The following is a 15,552-nucleotide window of genomic DNA, read 5'->3' as shown; positions in this document are numbered from 1 at the left end:
CACTGTCCCTGGCTTCCTTTTGCTCAAGGCCAGTATTCAACCACTTGAGCCACAGTGCCACTTCTGGCTTCTTGTGTGTATGTGGTACTGAGGAATGGAACCCAGGGCTTCATGCATGCTAAACAAGCACTCTACCACTAAGCCACATTCCTAGCCCTCAGTTTTTCTTGATAAGAAAACAATGCTATAATAAATATTCTTGTACTGGCATCCTTGAATACAGGTATCGAAATATGACTATCTATAGAATATGGTTATTTCCTGTCGGTCTCTACTGTACTCACTGTTTTTGACTGGTGGTACCAACATCATAGTAAATTAGAGTTTGTGGGGAGCTTACTATTCCATTCTCCCACAACACTTTTTGGTTTGGTTTAGATGTACTGGGACTGTTCCTAGGTTGAGGTTAGGTGATCCTCAGATATTTGCCTGTTGGCTTTGAGCTGTGAGATTGGTAGTGATGAAGGTCTGTGAAGGTTTGATATAGGGACATGCCTGTCAGAAGGCTATACTAATGGAACAATCCTCCAGCAATGGTTGAGAGGACTTTGAGTATACCCTAATCTTCAAGTAGTCTTGTAAGTAGGTAGGGATGATGTGGCATCGACTAGAATGTGAATGATAGCTCCTTTCGTCAGGGAGACAAACATGAATCTCGTTTTACTGAAGCAGCCATGGATGCCTTAGTAGGAGGTTTAGTTACTTGCTCAAAGTAGGCCAGTTCATGAGTGTCAGAGCTATTGTCTGACTTCAGATCCAATGGTAAGTGGGCCCATGACTTCCTGGAGGGCCTTAGTGCTGGTGCAGCCCTTAGTGAGGACAGGGGGAGGAGGCATAAGATGTCCGAGAGCAGTGCTCTGGAGTTCCAGTAATGCCCAGCTGGTCATCCTTCCGGACTCAGTCAGTCTCTTTCAATGAGGAGCAGTCTCCAGAATCAGAATAAATCTAGTAATTTGGCCCAGGAAAAGGCATCAGAGAAACAAATTGCCACTGCATCATGAATGTAATAAGGCAGTTAGGTTGGTGGAAATCATTCTCTTTTGATTATATGCATAAGGATTATGTGTAGCAAATTTGAAGCCCAGGCCTTTCTTTGGCCTCCCCCTTCCCATTAGCCATATATTTCTAAATCTCTCTCCAAACTGTCCAGCTGGTGTGTTCTCGGGGATCATGAATCTAACTTCTTATATTAGTCCAGGAAAATACAATTAGGAAAAAAAACCTCTTCTGCCAAAAAACTAGCATGCCAATGTCAAATAGAGATGATTTTTGTCTTTCTACCATTTCCTTATTTGTATCAGATTTGACTCATAATTATATTGGGCCATTGGACTATAGTGCCAAAGATGATATGTTTTCTTAAAGTGAAATTTCATTTGTTTTCTCCTCCCAAATCTGTACAGATCCACTTTCCCTAAAAGGAAAGAGGCTGGATTTTGATGGAAGAAGTAACAGGTATGTAAGCCTGGCCAACAGCATTCCTGAGCTCAGCCGATTCACAGCATGCATCGATGTGGTCTTCATGGCAGACCGCTCCACTCATTGGATGGCCTTCTCCTATATTACTAAGAACACTCTCCTGGGCAGAGAAGATATACATCTTGGACTTGCAGGGAACCATCAGCAGCTAATTCTATACAGCTTGGGCAAGGTGTTTTATATCTGGCACCATCTGACTCCATCTCAATGGCATACAATATGCTTGATATGGGATGGTGTGAAGGGCAAATTAGAACTCTTTGTGAATAAAGAAAGAATACTGATAATAATGGATCAGCCTCACTGCCTGACAGCTAATGGGACACTGGTCTTAGGACATATTCCTAAGAATGGAAAGGGCCAGGTTAAAAGTGTGGCACCTCACTTTACCGGCAGCTTGTACTACTTTCAACTCTGGGATCACATCCTGGAACATGAGGAGTTTAGGAGGTGTTTAGATGGAAATGTAGTTAGTTGGGAAGAAGATATTTGGCTCGTCCACAAGATCATCCCAACACTTGACAGGAAACTGCGCTGCTGTGAGTAACATGGATTTTTTCCCCTCTATTTTGATAGCTCCCTCTGTTCCCTACACTAAATAATCCATTCTTGAATCGGGGTTCTGTCCTCCTATAAGGAGCCCACAAGGTTACCAATATTTTTGCATCTACATTTTTAATGTAAAGTCAATATGGTTTGCTTTTCTCTTTCATTTTACAAATGTTTCCAAGCTTATAGAAAAATTGTAAGAATAACAGAACTAAGGGATTCATCAGTGATTAGCACTTTCTATTGACGGGCTTCATTATTCTCCCTGTCTCAATGTCTCCCTTGTCTCTTTTCTTCCTCTTCCTCCTCTCTTCCAATGCTTCCTTCACCTTCTCCTCCTTCACACATACATGCACACACCATATACATGTACATACTCATGTATGCATGCATGCCTACACATACTTTTATGTACACACATATACACACACATCATACTCCTTATTTGTTTCTAACTCATCTGAGACTAAGGAGCAGGCTTGGATTCCCTTTTACCACACTGTCTTAATGTGTGTACCCTGAGAGGAAGGAATTCTTTTAACCTCATTACAATGATCAAAACCAGAAATTGTAGCAACTATGCAACAGTTAATACATCATTCATAGTGCATATTCAAATTTAGTCAGTTGTCCTACCAATTTCCTTTATAGCTACTTTTTCTTAGTCTCAGATCTCAGACAGGATCATACATTACACTTAGTTACCATATCTCTTTAGTTTCTGATTTGGAACAGACAATCTTTCCTTGTCTTTAGGATGAGCATTAATCTCTAGTTTATGGTCTATTCTATTTGTAGAATGCCCCTGAATTTGGTTTTGCCTAATATTTCTTTCTGGTTAGGTTTAGGTTATGTATTTTTGGTAAAAATAAAAGTGATGTTGTTTTCTCAGGAAATACATGGTGCCCATTTGTCCCGTTATTTGTGGTGGTAACTTTGATTTCTTGATTCTGATGCCTGCCAGATTTTCTCCACCATGATGTTATCACCTTTTCCCCTTGAAATTACGAATTCATTTTTGGGGAGATATTCTGTTCTTCTGAAACTTTCACCCATCAGTTTCTAATATGATGATAATTCTTGCCTGGATTACTACCGTAATTGTGGCAAAATGATGAGGTTTGAAAGTTTTCTATTTCCTACAGTTTGTTTTTACTACAGTTTTACAGTTTTTACTAGTTTGTTTTCTAATGTAAGGAAAGGATTTCTCTTTTTAAAAACGTACTCATTCATTTATTTTTGTTTTTATTTATAGGACTGTGAATTCAATGATATTTAATTTTAGTCATTAAGTTACAGTCCATTCCCATTGCTTATTTTGATGGTGAAATTTGCTCACATTTGTCCAGTGGGAGCCTTTAAATCTGGCTCTTGTGGCTTTTGGAGACATTTTACTCTCCTTTGAGTGGATCCTTACTTTTTTTTTGGCACAACATGATGTTCCAGGCTCATCTTGTACTTTTTCTATTCAGCCTAATAATCAGCCATTTTACCAAGGGGCCTTGGTTCCTTTTCATGTTGTATGGTATTTATAAAGCATTTCACATTTCTTGTGAGTAAAATGATTATATTGAAAATCTGCTAGGAATTGAGTTTAGTAACTAAACCTGTCTTATTCAAATTATACATATGTGTTTATCCTTTCTAGTGTTTTGGGTTTTTTTGTTGTTGTTGTTTGTTTGTTTTTTGGCTATCCCCAGAACTCGAACTCTGGGCCTGGGCCCTGTCCCTTTTGTTTAACGCTAGTGCTCTACCACTTGAGTCACAGCTCCACTTCTGGTTTTTCTGGTGGTTCATTGGAGATAAGAGCCTCACAGACTTTCCTGTCCAGGCTGGCATAGAACCACAGTCCTCAAATCTCAGCATCCTGAGTAGCTAAGATTACAGGTGTGAGCCACCAGCTCCCAGCTCTCCTTTCCAGTTTTGGGAAGGAAATATAGGATTGTTTTCTTTGTACAGCCTCAGTCTGTCCTCAATGCCAGTCAGTCCTCTCCACGCTACCATCAGGGTCCTGAAGAATAGTCAGTGATAACAGCATCAATGTGGGATTTTTCTGGATGTTATTTACTACTCTTATGGCTCTAAATTAAGCTTGGTGCTGGTAGCTAATGTCAGTAGTCCTACCTACTCAGGAGATTGAGATCTGGAAGATCTCACCTTTAAGGCACTCTTGGCAGAAAAAGTCACAAGACTCCATCTCCAAAACACCCAGCACAAAAATCTGAACTGGTGGCATGGCTCAACTGGTACCATACCAGCCAAACAAGCACTAGGGTTTGCTGGAACTTCATGAAAAAGCTCTTCTAAGTTGCTAGTCAAATAAGAAGAGGAGCTGGGGTGGACAAAGGTGTATCTGGTTGCAAAGCTTGACCCCACACCTTGCAGATTAACCCAAGGGAGTTTGTGACTCCTATAAAGTCATGAGGCCTTGGAAACTTCCATTGAAGGGAATTTCTGGCCTCCAGCTAGAGTCACAGCTGACCTCACCACTGATTGAGCTGGAACACAATAGAATTTCTTCTCCTTCCATCTTGGCCATATGACATCTAGGAAAAGGATGGCAATAGACGAATAAATATAAGTGATTACAAAACGTCTAGCTTTTAGCTTTTGCCTAATAGATTGGTATTTATGGTCCATAGAAGGATTATGATCCTTAAACATAAATTTTAATGAGCACATTGCTAGGTTTCAAATATCAATAAATCTATTCACACATAAATTATATATGTGTATATTTATATTCATGACTAGAAGGCTTTGGGGAGAACATTTGCTAAAAGCCATGAGACCTACCTAGGTTTAATAAACAAGTATTCGCTGTAGTTGGAGACATAACAGGAATATTTAAACAGTGCAGTGATAATACCAGTAAAGGTACTTGTTAGGAATTTATTTAGGGGAGGCACTAAAGCTTTTCTGTATTTTTAAATACTAAAATGCAATATAGATGACTTCAAATAAAATAGATTTTAAAATATAAGTGTATATGAAGTAAAAAGTAGCCCCCGCTCTATTCTTTCCATAGAGATGTCTATATTAAAGGGTTTCCCCCCCCCATGGGTTTACAAGTGTGCATGAACATATATGTTCATGAGTATGTATGGCTTTAAAACCAGAAGTAAAATTTAAATACATGCATATTGTCCTGCAACTTTATTAATTTTAACAGTATTATCATGGACACATAAGTACATTTAAATCTGTTTTTCCTTGCATAGATGTAACATTATTTGTTGATATGTTTATTTACCTATCACTATTTTGCAGGACACATTTGCAGCAAAAGCAGATAAGCTTTTGCAATTTAATTTGTTATTTTAACTTGTTATTTTATTCATTTAAGTATTCATTAAAATTAATGTGCCTCTGCAAGTAAAATTAATAGATATATAATAAGATATATAAAGGCATAAATTCTAAGTAATAATCTCTTTTTATTTCAATCCTTTATCCTAAGTATCCAAGTATCCTAAGTATCCAAAGTAATGTTTCTGAACAGTTATCAGGCATAGTTGCAGAATATCTATCTATCTATCTATCTATCTATCTGTAGTTTACATGCAAATAGTCTGGATTTTTTTCATGTTTGAAAGAATTAGTTTTCACCTGTTTTTTAAAATTTGACAATACATTTTGGAACTATTTCTATATCAGAAATTATCAATCAGATTAGTTTTGGAGTTGGGCTTCTACCTAAGGGTACAATAGACTAAATGTACCCTATCAACAACTGCATTTGAAGTAGTTTTTTAAAATTTGTTTCTAGTTTTTAGCTATGACAAATATCTACAAGATTTTTGAAAGTAACGAGTAATGACAGAAGTGTCTTACAGCAATCCTTAAGAGATTTAGACTTTTAGTTTAATCACAAACTGAAGCTCCTCTATAGTTATGGGGGAGCATAATTTCCTACTCACAATTCAGACACATGATCCAAGGAAGAATTTGTTCTGACCTTTTAATGTGTGAAGATGAGGAGTCTTCTCATGATATACAGATTAAATTTCCCTTGGTTATGCATTTCAGAAGTCTCCTGCATTAAAAAGAACAGAATAACATGAATTGAGTCCATTCTAAGAAATCTACCACAAATTAAAATAAATTCCTCTATTTGTGGAGTCATTGGTTGAGGTTTGTTAAGTGATCTAGTACTCTAGCTGCTTTAAATTACTTATGTAAAATATGCAGTGATGGCTTGTATATTTTGCATGCTTTCTAAAGGTATTTGATTAGCCTACTATTAATCTCTCCATCCAATTACTGGCCCTCATAGGAATGTTGCACCTTGATGGCCTCTATAGCTAACAGACAATTTGGTGTTGCCCTTCTACATCAATTCTCTGTGCTGTGCCCATTTTTCATCACAAAAGATAACCATGAGCTAGCTGTTTTGTAGTTCTTTTAAAGCTTCCTTATTAGTATTCCCCCGGGCCTTTCCCCTTATTGGTATTGCCTCTCCCCTCTCTTTCCCCTCCCCCTTTCATCACACTTTCCCTTCCCCTCCCTTTGTCTCTCCTCCCCTCCCCTTCCTCAGGATTCAATTTTCATGCCCTTGCTTAAAAACTGAATTTAAACACTATTTTACAATTTTGTAGCCTTATTTTGAAAATACTCATTTTGTGTTTTGTACCTCACAGGCAGATCTGGTTGTGGCAGTTTCTGGTCACTATTATCTCTTCCAAATCTAATCAACACATTGAATTATATTTATGGAAGTCATGACTCAAAGAAAAAGACGTAATATGTGAACTAGAACAACACACAGATTTAATATGAGTTGATATATCCAAATCACAACCAGAATTTGGTACCTTAGCAAATGTTCTATTTAATATTCTCTTGGCAGGTACATCTGCCACAAAGGGTCTCATAAATATTCAGTTACTCTATACCCCTATTCTCCAGCTCCATGATTACAATAATACAAGTTTTATCTAGAGTGAAAGAGCAAGTGGCACTTAAGTCCACAGAACCCTGTAAATTAGTGTGGATTAATATGCAGAGACCATGGGATTCATGGAAAGAAGTTGTGGAAATGATTTTGTAGTCACATATAGGAAGAAAATGAGTGAATGTGGCAAAACATGGAAGCCAAATCCTATGGCTTCTGTGGTCTCTCCAGTACAAATGGCTATTTGCCCACTACTCCATACCTGGACAATGTAGGAATTTTCTTTAGCAGAAAGTTTTATTGCATTTCATACATGCTTCTGGAGATTTTCCTGTATACTTTGCACAATTTCTCTCAATGGTAATTGACAGTAGTACAACCTACACCCCACCAAATTTCTTTAGGTTTATTTGAACTTATTTACTGTATGCATGTTAGGTTCTGTACTATTTTGACACCTATGTATGTCCATGCATCCACCACTAGAATAGACATGCTGAAATATACTTATGCCACAAACAACGCTCATGCTGCCCCTTTATAACCATGCTGTCCTTCCCATCGTTTCCTTCCACTCTACTTCATTCCTTGAATCTGTTACCATAGACAACCACTAAACTCTCCTCCATTTCTAAAATTCTATTACTTCAAAAAAATTGCAGAGTACTCTTCCATGATATTGATGCACCTAGATTTTTTAAAATAATGTCTTTCACTGGTTGAAAGCATTTGGGTTGATTGCAATTTTAAGCTATTACAAAAATGTTATGAACTTTCATGTACAGATTTTGTGTGAACAAAAACTTTAAAAAATTTCTCTGAGATAAATGCTTATAGTGTAATTTGGGGGCCATATAGTAGTTGCAAGTTCAGATTTGTAAGTGTAAGCTGGACTATTTTCTGAAGAATGTTGCTGTTTGACATGCCTACCAGTAATGTGTGGCTGAACCAGCTTCTCCATATCCTTACATTTAGTGTTCTCTAGTTTTTATTTTAATTTTTTCTCATAAATTTGTAAGATTATCTCCTTGAAATTTTAAGTTGCATTTTTCTAATGCCTGACAATGTTGAACATATTTATTCTCTCCTTACTTGTCATTAGTCTGTCTTCATTGGTTAAAAGTCTGTTTTTTGTTAAGTATCTTCAAGCCTATAAATATCAGGATATCATTATGCATGCACTTGTATTTATAAAATACAAGCCACAAGTGGCAAGGAAGAAAATAAAACTATTTTTAGTACTCCCAACTCTTGCAAGTAGCATTTTGCAATGAGAAGATTCATTATTCTAGATTATAACTTTATTTTCCTTTCTCACGAACAAATATGGTTTGACTTAGCCACTTTGCAGTTATTAGGGAAATTATGGAGGGAAAGTGTTATGTCACACTGTAGCTGAGCCTTGAAAGAGAAAGCAGTAGGTGCCATCTACTAATAGTAGGATTTTGCTGCAGGTACTTCATCTTTTGCCTTTAAAAGTAAGAGAGTAATTAAATTAGGGCTCTTGACTGTAATCCTAGCTACACAAGAAGCTCAGCTCTGAGGATCATGATTCACGGCCAGCCCAGATAAAGTCCATAAGACTCTTATCTCCAATTAAAAAAAAATAAAAACGAAAAAAAAGTCTTTCTGTTTTTTTTTTTTTTTTGTGTGTGTGTGTTGTCGAATAATTAGGGTACTTGCTTGTTTTACTGTTGAGTTTTGGAAGTTCTTTACCTATTCTATCCCTTTTTTGGATATGTACTATACAAATATTTTCTCTTCATAGAATTTTCACAAAACCTTTGTCACATGGGCTTTCACTGAATAATTTTTTGAGAAAATTGAATATATTGGTGTATTTTAAAAATGGATCATGATTTTGATATCAAATCTAAGAACTCTTTGCCTTACCCTAGATACTAAAGACCTTTTTCTTGCCTTACTGGAGTTCCTCTAGCTTCCAGCATTAAATTAAGTGTATTGAGAATGGGTACCATTGCCCAATCTTAGTGGGTAAACATTGTCTTTCACCATTAGAGTTGCTGTAAATCTTTTCATTCTTAACTTACTGAGATATTTTACTGTGAATAGATGTAGGACTTTGTTAAATGCTTTTTTGTATCAATTGATATAAGCATATGATTTTTGTACTTAAGCTTGTTAATATAGTAAATTATGTTGATTGATTTTCGTGTGTGTGTGTGTGTGTGTGTGTGTGTGTGTGTGTGTGTGTGTATACTGGTAACAAGATTTGAACAGAGGGCTTATGCCCTTGCTCAGCTTCTTTGCTCATGGCTGGAGTTCTACATTTGAGCCATGCCTCTAGCCCAGATTTTTACTGGTTATCTGGAGCTGGAGTCTTGTGAACTTTTCTTCCCAGACTGGCTTCAAACCACAATCCTACACATCTTATCCTCTTTAGTAGCTAGGATTACAATGTGAACCACAAATGCCGGATATTTTTTGTTCTCTTAAATACATTTCCAAACTTATTGTCCTTTTATTCCACTTTTCAGACTTTAATGGTAGGAGTGTTGGATATTTTGTTTGTTATTGTCTCATAGATACTTGAGAATCTGTTTTTAAAAATTTATTTTCTCTCTGTTATTTCAGTTGAATAAATTCTATTTTCAGTTTAATGATTCTATTGTGACCTTCACTCTAATATTGAATCCATCCACTAGTTTTTAAAGATACTGGTTATTATAGTTTTTGGTTCTATTATTTCCACTTGTTAATTTTAATAACTTCTATTTATTTCCTAAGATTTCCTATTCTTTCACTTCCAGAGAATTTGTATTTGCTTATTCAATAACTTTTATGATGGCTGTTTTAAAATCTGCATCAGAAATGATGCATCTTAAGGTCTTAGAAAAACAACAATAAGCCAAGCCCAAACCCAGTACAAGGAAACAAATAATGATGATTGGAGCTGAAATTAATAAGCAATGCAAAGTAACAATGAAACAAAGAATTAGATCTCTGAAAACACAAACAAATTTGGAAAACACTTATTAAAGGTAAACAAAAGACAAGACCCAACTTAGCAAAATTAGATGTGAAAAAGAAGATACCATAACAGTCACCACTGAAATCCAGAGAACTACTAAAGATTATTTTGAAAACTTATATCCAACTTGAAAATCTAGGCAAAAATGAACAAATTTCTCATACATATGACCTATCAAAGTTAAACCTAGGGAATATAAAAAAATCTAAATATGCCAATAGCAAGTGATAAAATTGAAGTAGTGATAATTTGTCCCATCAAAGAAAATCTCAATGTTTGTCAAGAAACATACTCATTACCTTATGTATGCAACTGCAACCCCTCTGTATATCACCTTGACAATAAAATTAAATTAAAAAAATAAACTATCATGACCAGATAGTTTGATTGTTGAATTTTACTAGACCTTTAAAGAACTAATACTAATGCTCCTCAAAGTATTCCATGAAACTAGAAAGGTAAGAAATGGCTCCAAACTTACTCTATGATACATTATTACTCTAATAGTAAAACTGGATACAGATACAGTAAAACAACATAGACCAACATTCTTGATGAATAACTACATAAAAATCCTCAATAAAATACTTGGAAAAAAAGGCAATAACACATTAAAAAGATCACACACTCTTATCAAAGTACTTTCATTTCAAAGGATGTAAGGATAGTTCAACATATGCTAATATAATATAGCACATAAATAGAATCAAGGACAAAGTCACATGATTATCTCAATAGATTCAGGAATAGAATGGCAGAATTCAACATTTCTTTATAATAAATGCTCTGAAGAAACTAAAAACATCTCAATGTAATTAAGTCTATATGCGGCAGAAGTATAGCAAGCATGGTAAATGGGAAAAAAATGAAAGAATTTTCTCTAAAATGAGGTGTGAGAAAAGATTTCCACACCCATCAACCCTAATACAGTGATGGAATTCTTAGCCAGAGCAATAAGGCAAGAGAAAGAAAATGGATACAAACAGGAAAGGAAGGAGTAGAATTATCCCTATTTAAAATGGAAGGCATCTTATAAAGACCACTGAAAACACTTAAATCTTATAAGCACTTTTAGCAAAGAAGTAGAATTAAAAAAAACAGTAGCAACATAAAACAGTAGCATTTCTATATATCAGCAAGCATAAAAAGAAATCAGGGAGCTGGGACTATGACCTAGTGGTAGAGTGCTTGCCTCATATTCATGAAGCCGTGGGTTCGATTCCTCAGCACCACATATATAGACAAAGCCAGAAGTGGTGCTGTGGCTCAAGTGGTAGAGTGCTAGCCTTGGGTAAAAAGAAGCCAGGGACAGTGCTCAGGGCCTGAGTTCAAGCCCAAGGACTGGCAAATAAAGAAAGAAATCATAAAAATAATTCATTCATAATAGCCTGTAAAAATCTAGAAGTTGAAAGAATTCTAAAATGAAAACCAAACCATAACAGATATGAAGAAATAAATTGAAAAAGATTCTGGAAGAATCCAGGCATTGATGGCTCATGCTAATAATCCCAGCTACTCTGTTGGTGGGAACATAAATTGGTGCTACCACTATGAATATCAGTGTGAATGTTCCCCAAAATACTAAAAATAGAACTGCCATTTTGGGCTGGGGATTTGGCCTACTGGCAAGAGTGCTTGCCTCCTATACATGAAGCCCTGGGTTTGATTCCTCAGCACCACATATACAGAAAACGGCCAGAAGTGGCGCTGTGGCTCAAGTGGCAGAGTGCTAGCCTTGAGCAAAAAGAAGCCAGGGACAGTGCTCAGGCCCTGAGTCCACGCCCCAGGACTGGAAAAAAATTATATATAATTTTTTCTTTATCTTAATGTTAAAAATTCACTAAATCCTTCATTTTCTGAAGGTAAAATTCTTTTTTAATATGTTTTTATTTTTTAAAAAATGTATTTATTGTCAAAGTGATGTACTGAGGGGCTACAGTTTCATACATAAGGCAGTGAGTACATTTCTTATCCAACTTGTTATCTCTTTCCTCATTTTTCTTCCACCTTCTCCCCTCCCCATTTCCCTCTCCCCATGAGTTATACCGTTGGTTTACAGCATATAGTTTTGTAAGTATTGCTGTTGCATTGGTTTGCCTTTTACCCTTTGCCTCTGATTTTTTTAAATTAGGATTTTTTTTCTTCTTTATTGTCAAAGTGAAGTGCAGAGGGGTAACAGTTTCTTATGTAAGGCAAGCACATTTCTTATCCAACTTGTTACCTCCTCCCTCATTTTTCCCCCGTCTCCCCCCTCCTCCCCGCCATGAGTTGTACAGTTGCTTTATAGCAATTGGTTTATAAGTATCGCTGTTGCAATGGTTTGTCTTTTTATCCTGTGTCTCTTGATTTTGGTATCCCTTTCCCTTCTCTAGTTCCAATACACATAAATACAGTATCCAGGGCACCAAGATCAGTTACAGTGACATCAGGGGTAAAACCCTGGGGAAGAAAGACAAAAGAAAAAGGCGAAATTTCACATGGTAGGTTGAAAATAACAACGATAAACCACTTATTTCCTTCACTTGGAGTTCATTTCACTTAGCATCATCTTATGTGTTCATATGTACTAGCTATTGAGCTATTGTGATCTTCTGCTAGGACTATCCTAGATGTGTACTAATTATTCCCAATGAGGGAAACCATGTTTCTTTGGGTCTGGCTCACTTCACTTAGTATGATTTTTTTCCAAGTCCTTCCATTTCCGTATGAATGAGGCAATGTCATTCTTTCTGATAGAGGCATAGGATTCCATTGTGTATATGTGCCACATTTTCTTGATCCATTCATCTACTGAGGGGCATCTGGGTTGGTTCAATATTTTAGCAATGGCAAATTATGTTGTGACGGCTTTAGTGTGGTCGTGCTTGTAATCTTTTGGTTATATGCCCAAAAGTGGGGCTTCTGGGTCATAGGGGAGCTCTATGTTTAGGCTTTTGGGGAACCACCACACTGCTTTCCAGAGTGGTTGAGCAACTTTACACTCCCCCCAACAGTGTAGTAGGGCTCCCTTTTGAAGGTCAAATTCTTAATGGCAGTGAAAAAAAATAACTGAAATCATGTTGTTTTCAGGAAATGGGATGGAAGTAGAAATTATGTCAGGTAAGACAAGTCAGATTCAAAAGATAAGTAGAAAGTAGAAAATGTTTATTCTAGTGTGTGTAATCGAGAAAAATAAAAGATAGGAAAATAGAAGGAGGACTACTGATCAGGGAAGTGGAAAGAGGTCGATGGAAAGAAAAGAGGTGAAAAGAGAAAGTATCAGATTGGTATAATGATGTTATATGCATACATGAAAATTCTACAATGGAAACCATCAGTTTGTACAATTTATATCGGCTAATAAAATGCAATAAAAATTCATCCTAGATAATTCCAACATCTAGTTCATCTTGGTGGCTACCATGAGTAGATTGTTATTTCTCATTGAAATTGTAGTTATTTGGTTTTCGGCAAGGTAGGTGAGTTTCAAAATAGTATTCTGGATATTTTTTCAATTTTGTTAGAAATCTGAGTGTTATTAAACTGTCTTTACCTTTAGCACACAGGCATTTTCCCACCCTTGTGAGCTGTGCTTCCAAATACAGATCAATTTTCAGAGTCCTTGTGGTAGTATGTTGTCTTGCTTACTTTCATTTATTCATTTTTTGCCATTCCTGGGGGATTGAACTCAAGACCTGAGTGCTATCCTGAAGCTTCTTTTGCTTTTGCTCAAAGATTCTGCTCTAGCACTTGAAACAGTTCAATTTCCAGATTTTTGGTAGTTTATTGGCGATAAAAGACTCAGACTTTTCTTCCTGGGCTGGATTTGAATTGCAATCCTTAGATCTCAGTCTCCTGAGTAGCTAGGATTACAGATGTGAGCAACTGGTACATGCCTGTCTTGCTTACTTTATTTGATGCCTTTGGAACTCCCACTGGACCCTTTCTGAGATTTCTGGAAACAAAAGTTGTCCTTAGGCCAGGTCTACATGTGTCTCTCAGTCAGGGAAGAGTGTGGTAGGATTTTCTTCCTGGTGTCTCTTGGGGCAAGCTTCCTGACTAGGTCACCCATTACTAGTGGGCCCTGTTTTCCTTTTTATTTCTTGAATATTAATTACTATATTTAAGTAGTTGTACAAAGGAGTTTCCATTCAACAAAGAAGTTTATGAACACAGTGCCTCTTGATCAATGTCACCCCTTTTAACATACTCACCCATTCTTCCCAACCTAACTTTTCTCAATTTTTTTAGGCTATGTATTGAACTTGTTCGCCATTTAACAAAGCAGCCCATGTATACAATGCATCTGTTGTGTGTCATCTCTTCAACATTTCAACCCCTTCCCCTATTTTTCTGAATTTTGTGTTACATGTAATGAATTCTTGAGTGCATTCCCCCTTTCCTACTTTATTTGTCCATCTCTGTTCCTTTGACCTCCACCCCCAGCCCTTGCAAGTACCTATTTATTTTGTTGGGCTTGTATGTAGTCTTTCTAAAGAACTGTACTATTTATGCCTATAAATCTGTAAGTAAACACACTGGGTGCTATGCAAGCAGTTACGAACGAGTTCACTCCAGTAAAATAGACTGGATTGAGAGCTCCCCATCCTCTTTCTTCCTTTTAAAGATTTTATTTATGTGGCAAGTGATTGATAGGCATCCTCTTTACTACCTTTTGATCCCAGAGTTGAAACCCCGTAAGTGCCTTCTGATGCTTCAGTCACCAAAAAAGAACTGACTTCTTCTATGTGCAGTAAGTGGAAAACAATATGATGTAGCAGTGATTATGGTAGAGCACCTGTCTGCCTGCAAGGAGTGCACAGACTAGAAGGGAAACCCTGCTTTGTGCATGTCTGATGGTGTTCCAAAATAGTAAAGCAGAATCGCATACTCAGGAGATTGAGCAAATACCTTCAGTGGGATGTGGGCAGGGAGATCATTCTAGAAAAGGAAGGAGACTAAGACTTGATCTAACCTGATTCCACACAGGGAGTCCATCACCAGGCCCTGGCTTGGTAGAAGGAAGGCTGAGGAGAATAGGATGTGACTTTGGAAAACTCAGTATACATGAGACCAACCCAAGGAACTGACTTCCCTCTCTACATGTTAGTAAGAAGCAGGCTCTGCACCTTTGCCTTAGCCACTCTCCAGAGGACTGAGGAGAGCACAGGACGATGGCCTAGATGGTGACTCCAGGGATAGCCCATGTGTATTGTGCTGAATGGAACTGAATGAAGACAACTGCAAGAAGCAACGCCTGGAGGTTGGAAGGGAGCTGGTTGGGAGGCAATGGCCCATAGCCACAGTAATGAGGGACCCCTTTTTCTTGTACTGCTGCCTGCTTGAAGGTCTCTGGATGAGGAAGAACAGTCAACTTTTTGTTACTTCCTTCTTTATTTGTCTTATGTCAACCTGCCTTGGTGGTTCTGAGTGGGTGAAGGTACTTTGAGCTGATGTGAATCAAGAATCTTGCCAGATCCAGTGCTGTTGAGCCAGTGCCTTTTGGAAAGGAGGCTCAACCTTGGATGCTTACTGTTAGCCAGGCTCCTGTCAGTTCCCCTTGCTGGTGGTGTGGTTGGACAGTGAGGGCTTCTCATTTGGTTCCAGAATAGGCCTACTTGGACTACCTATCCTCTATTGTGAGACTGTGGACTGGGGG

At 37.3% G+C, this 15,552-nt stretch overlaps 1 protein-coding gene across 1 annotated transcript in view; it reads left to right on the top strand.

Moving 5' to 3' along the window:
* Nucleotides 1-15,552, top strand: part of Adgrg4 (adhesion G protein-coupled receptor G4) — a 114,451-nt gene that overhangs the window by 12,426 nt on the left and 86,473 nt on the right. Inside the window, exon 2 of the mRNA XM_048336485.1 lies at nucleotides 1,404-2,018. Within this exon, the coding sequence (XP_048192442.1) occupies nucleotides 1,404-2,018 (615 nt within the window). The remainder of the gene's footprint in view (nucleotides 1-1,403; nucleotides 2,019-15,552) is intronic.

The sequence above is a fragment of the Perognathus longimembris genome, chromosome 28, assembly GCF_023159225.1.
Source record: "Perognathus longimembris pacificus isolate PPM17 chromosome 28, ASM2315922v1, whole genome shotgun sequence".
Classification (NCBI taxonomy): Eukaryota; Metazoa; Chordata; class Mammalia; order Rodentia; family Heteromyidae; genus Perognathus; species Perognathus longimembris.
The sequence above is the reverse complement of the archived record's forward strand: the minus strand, read 5'-3'. Positions and strand labels throughout refer to the sequence as shown.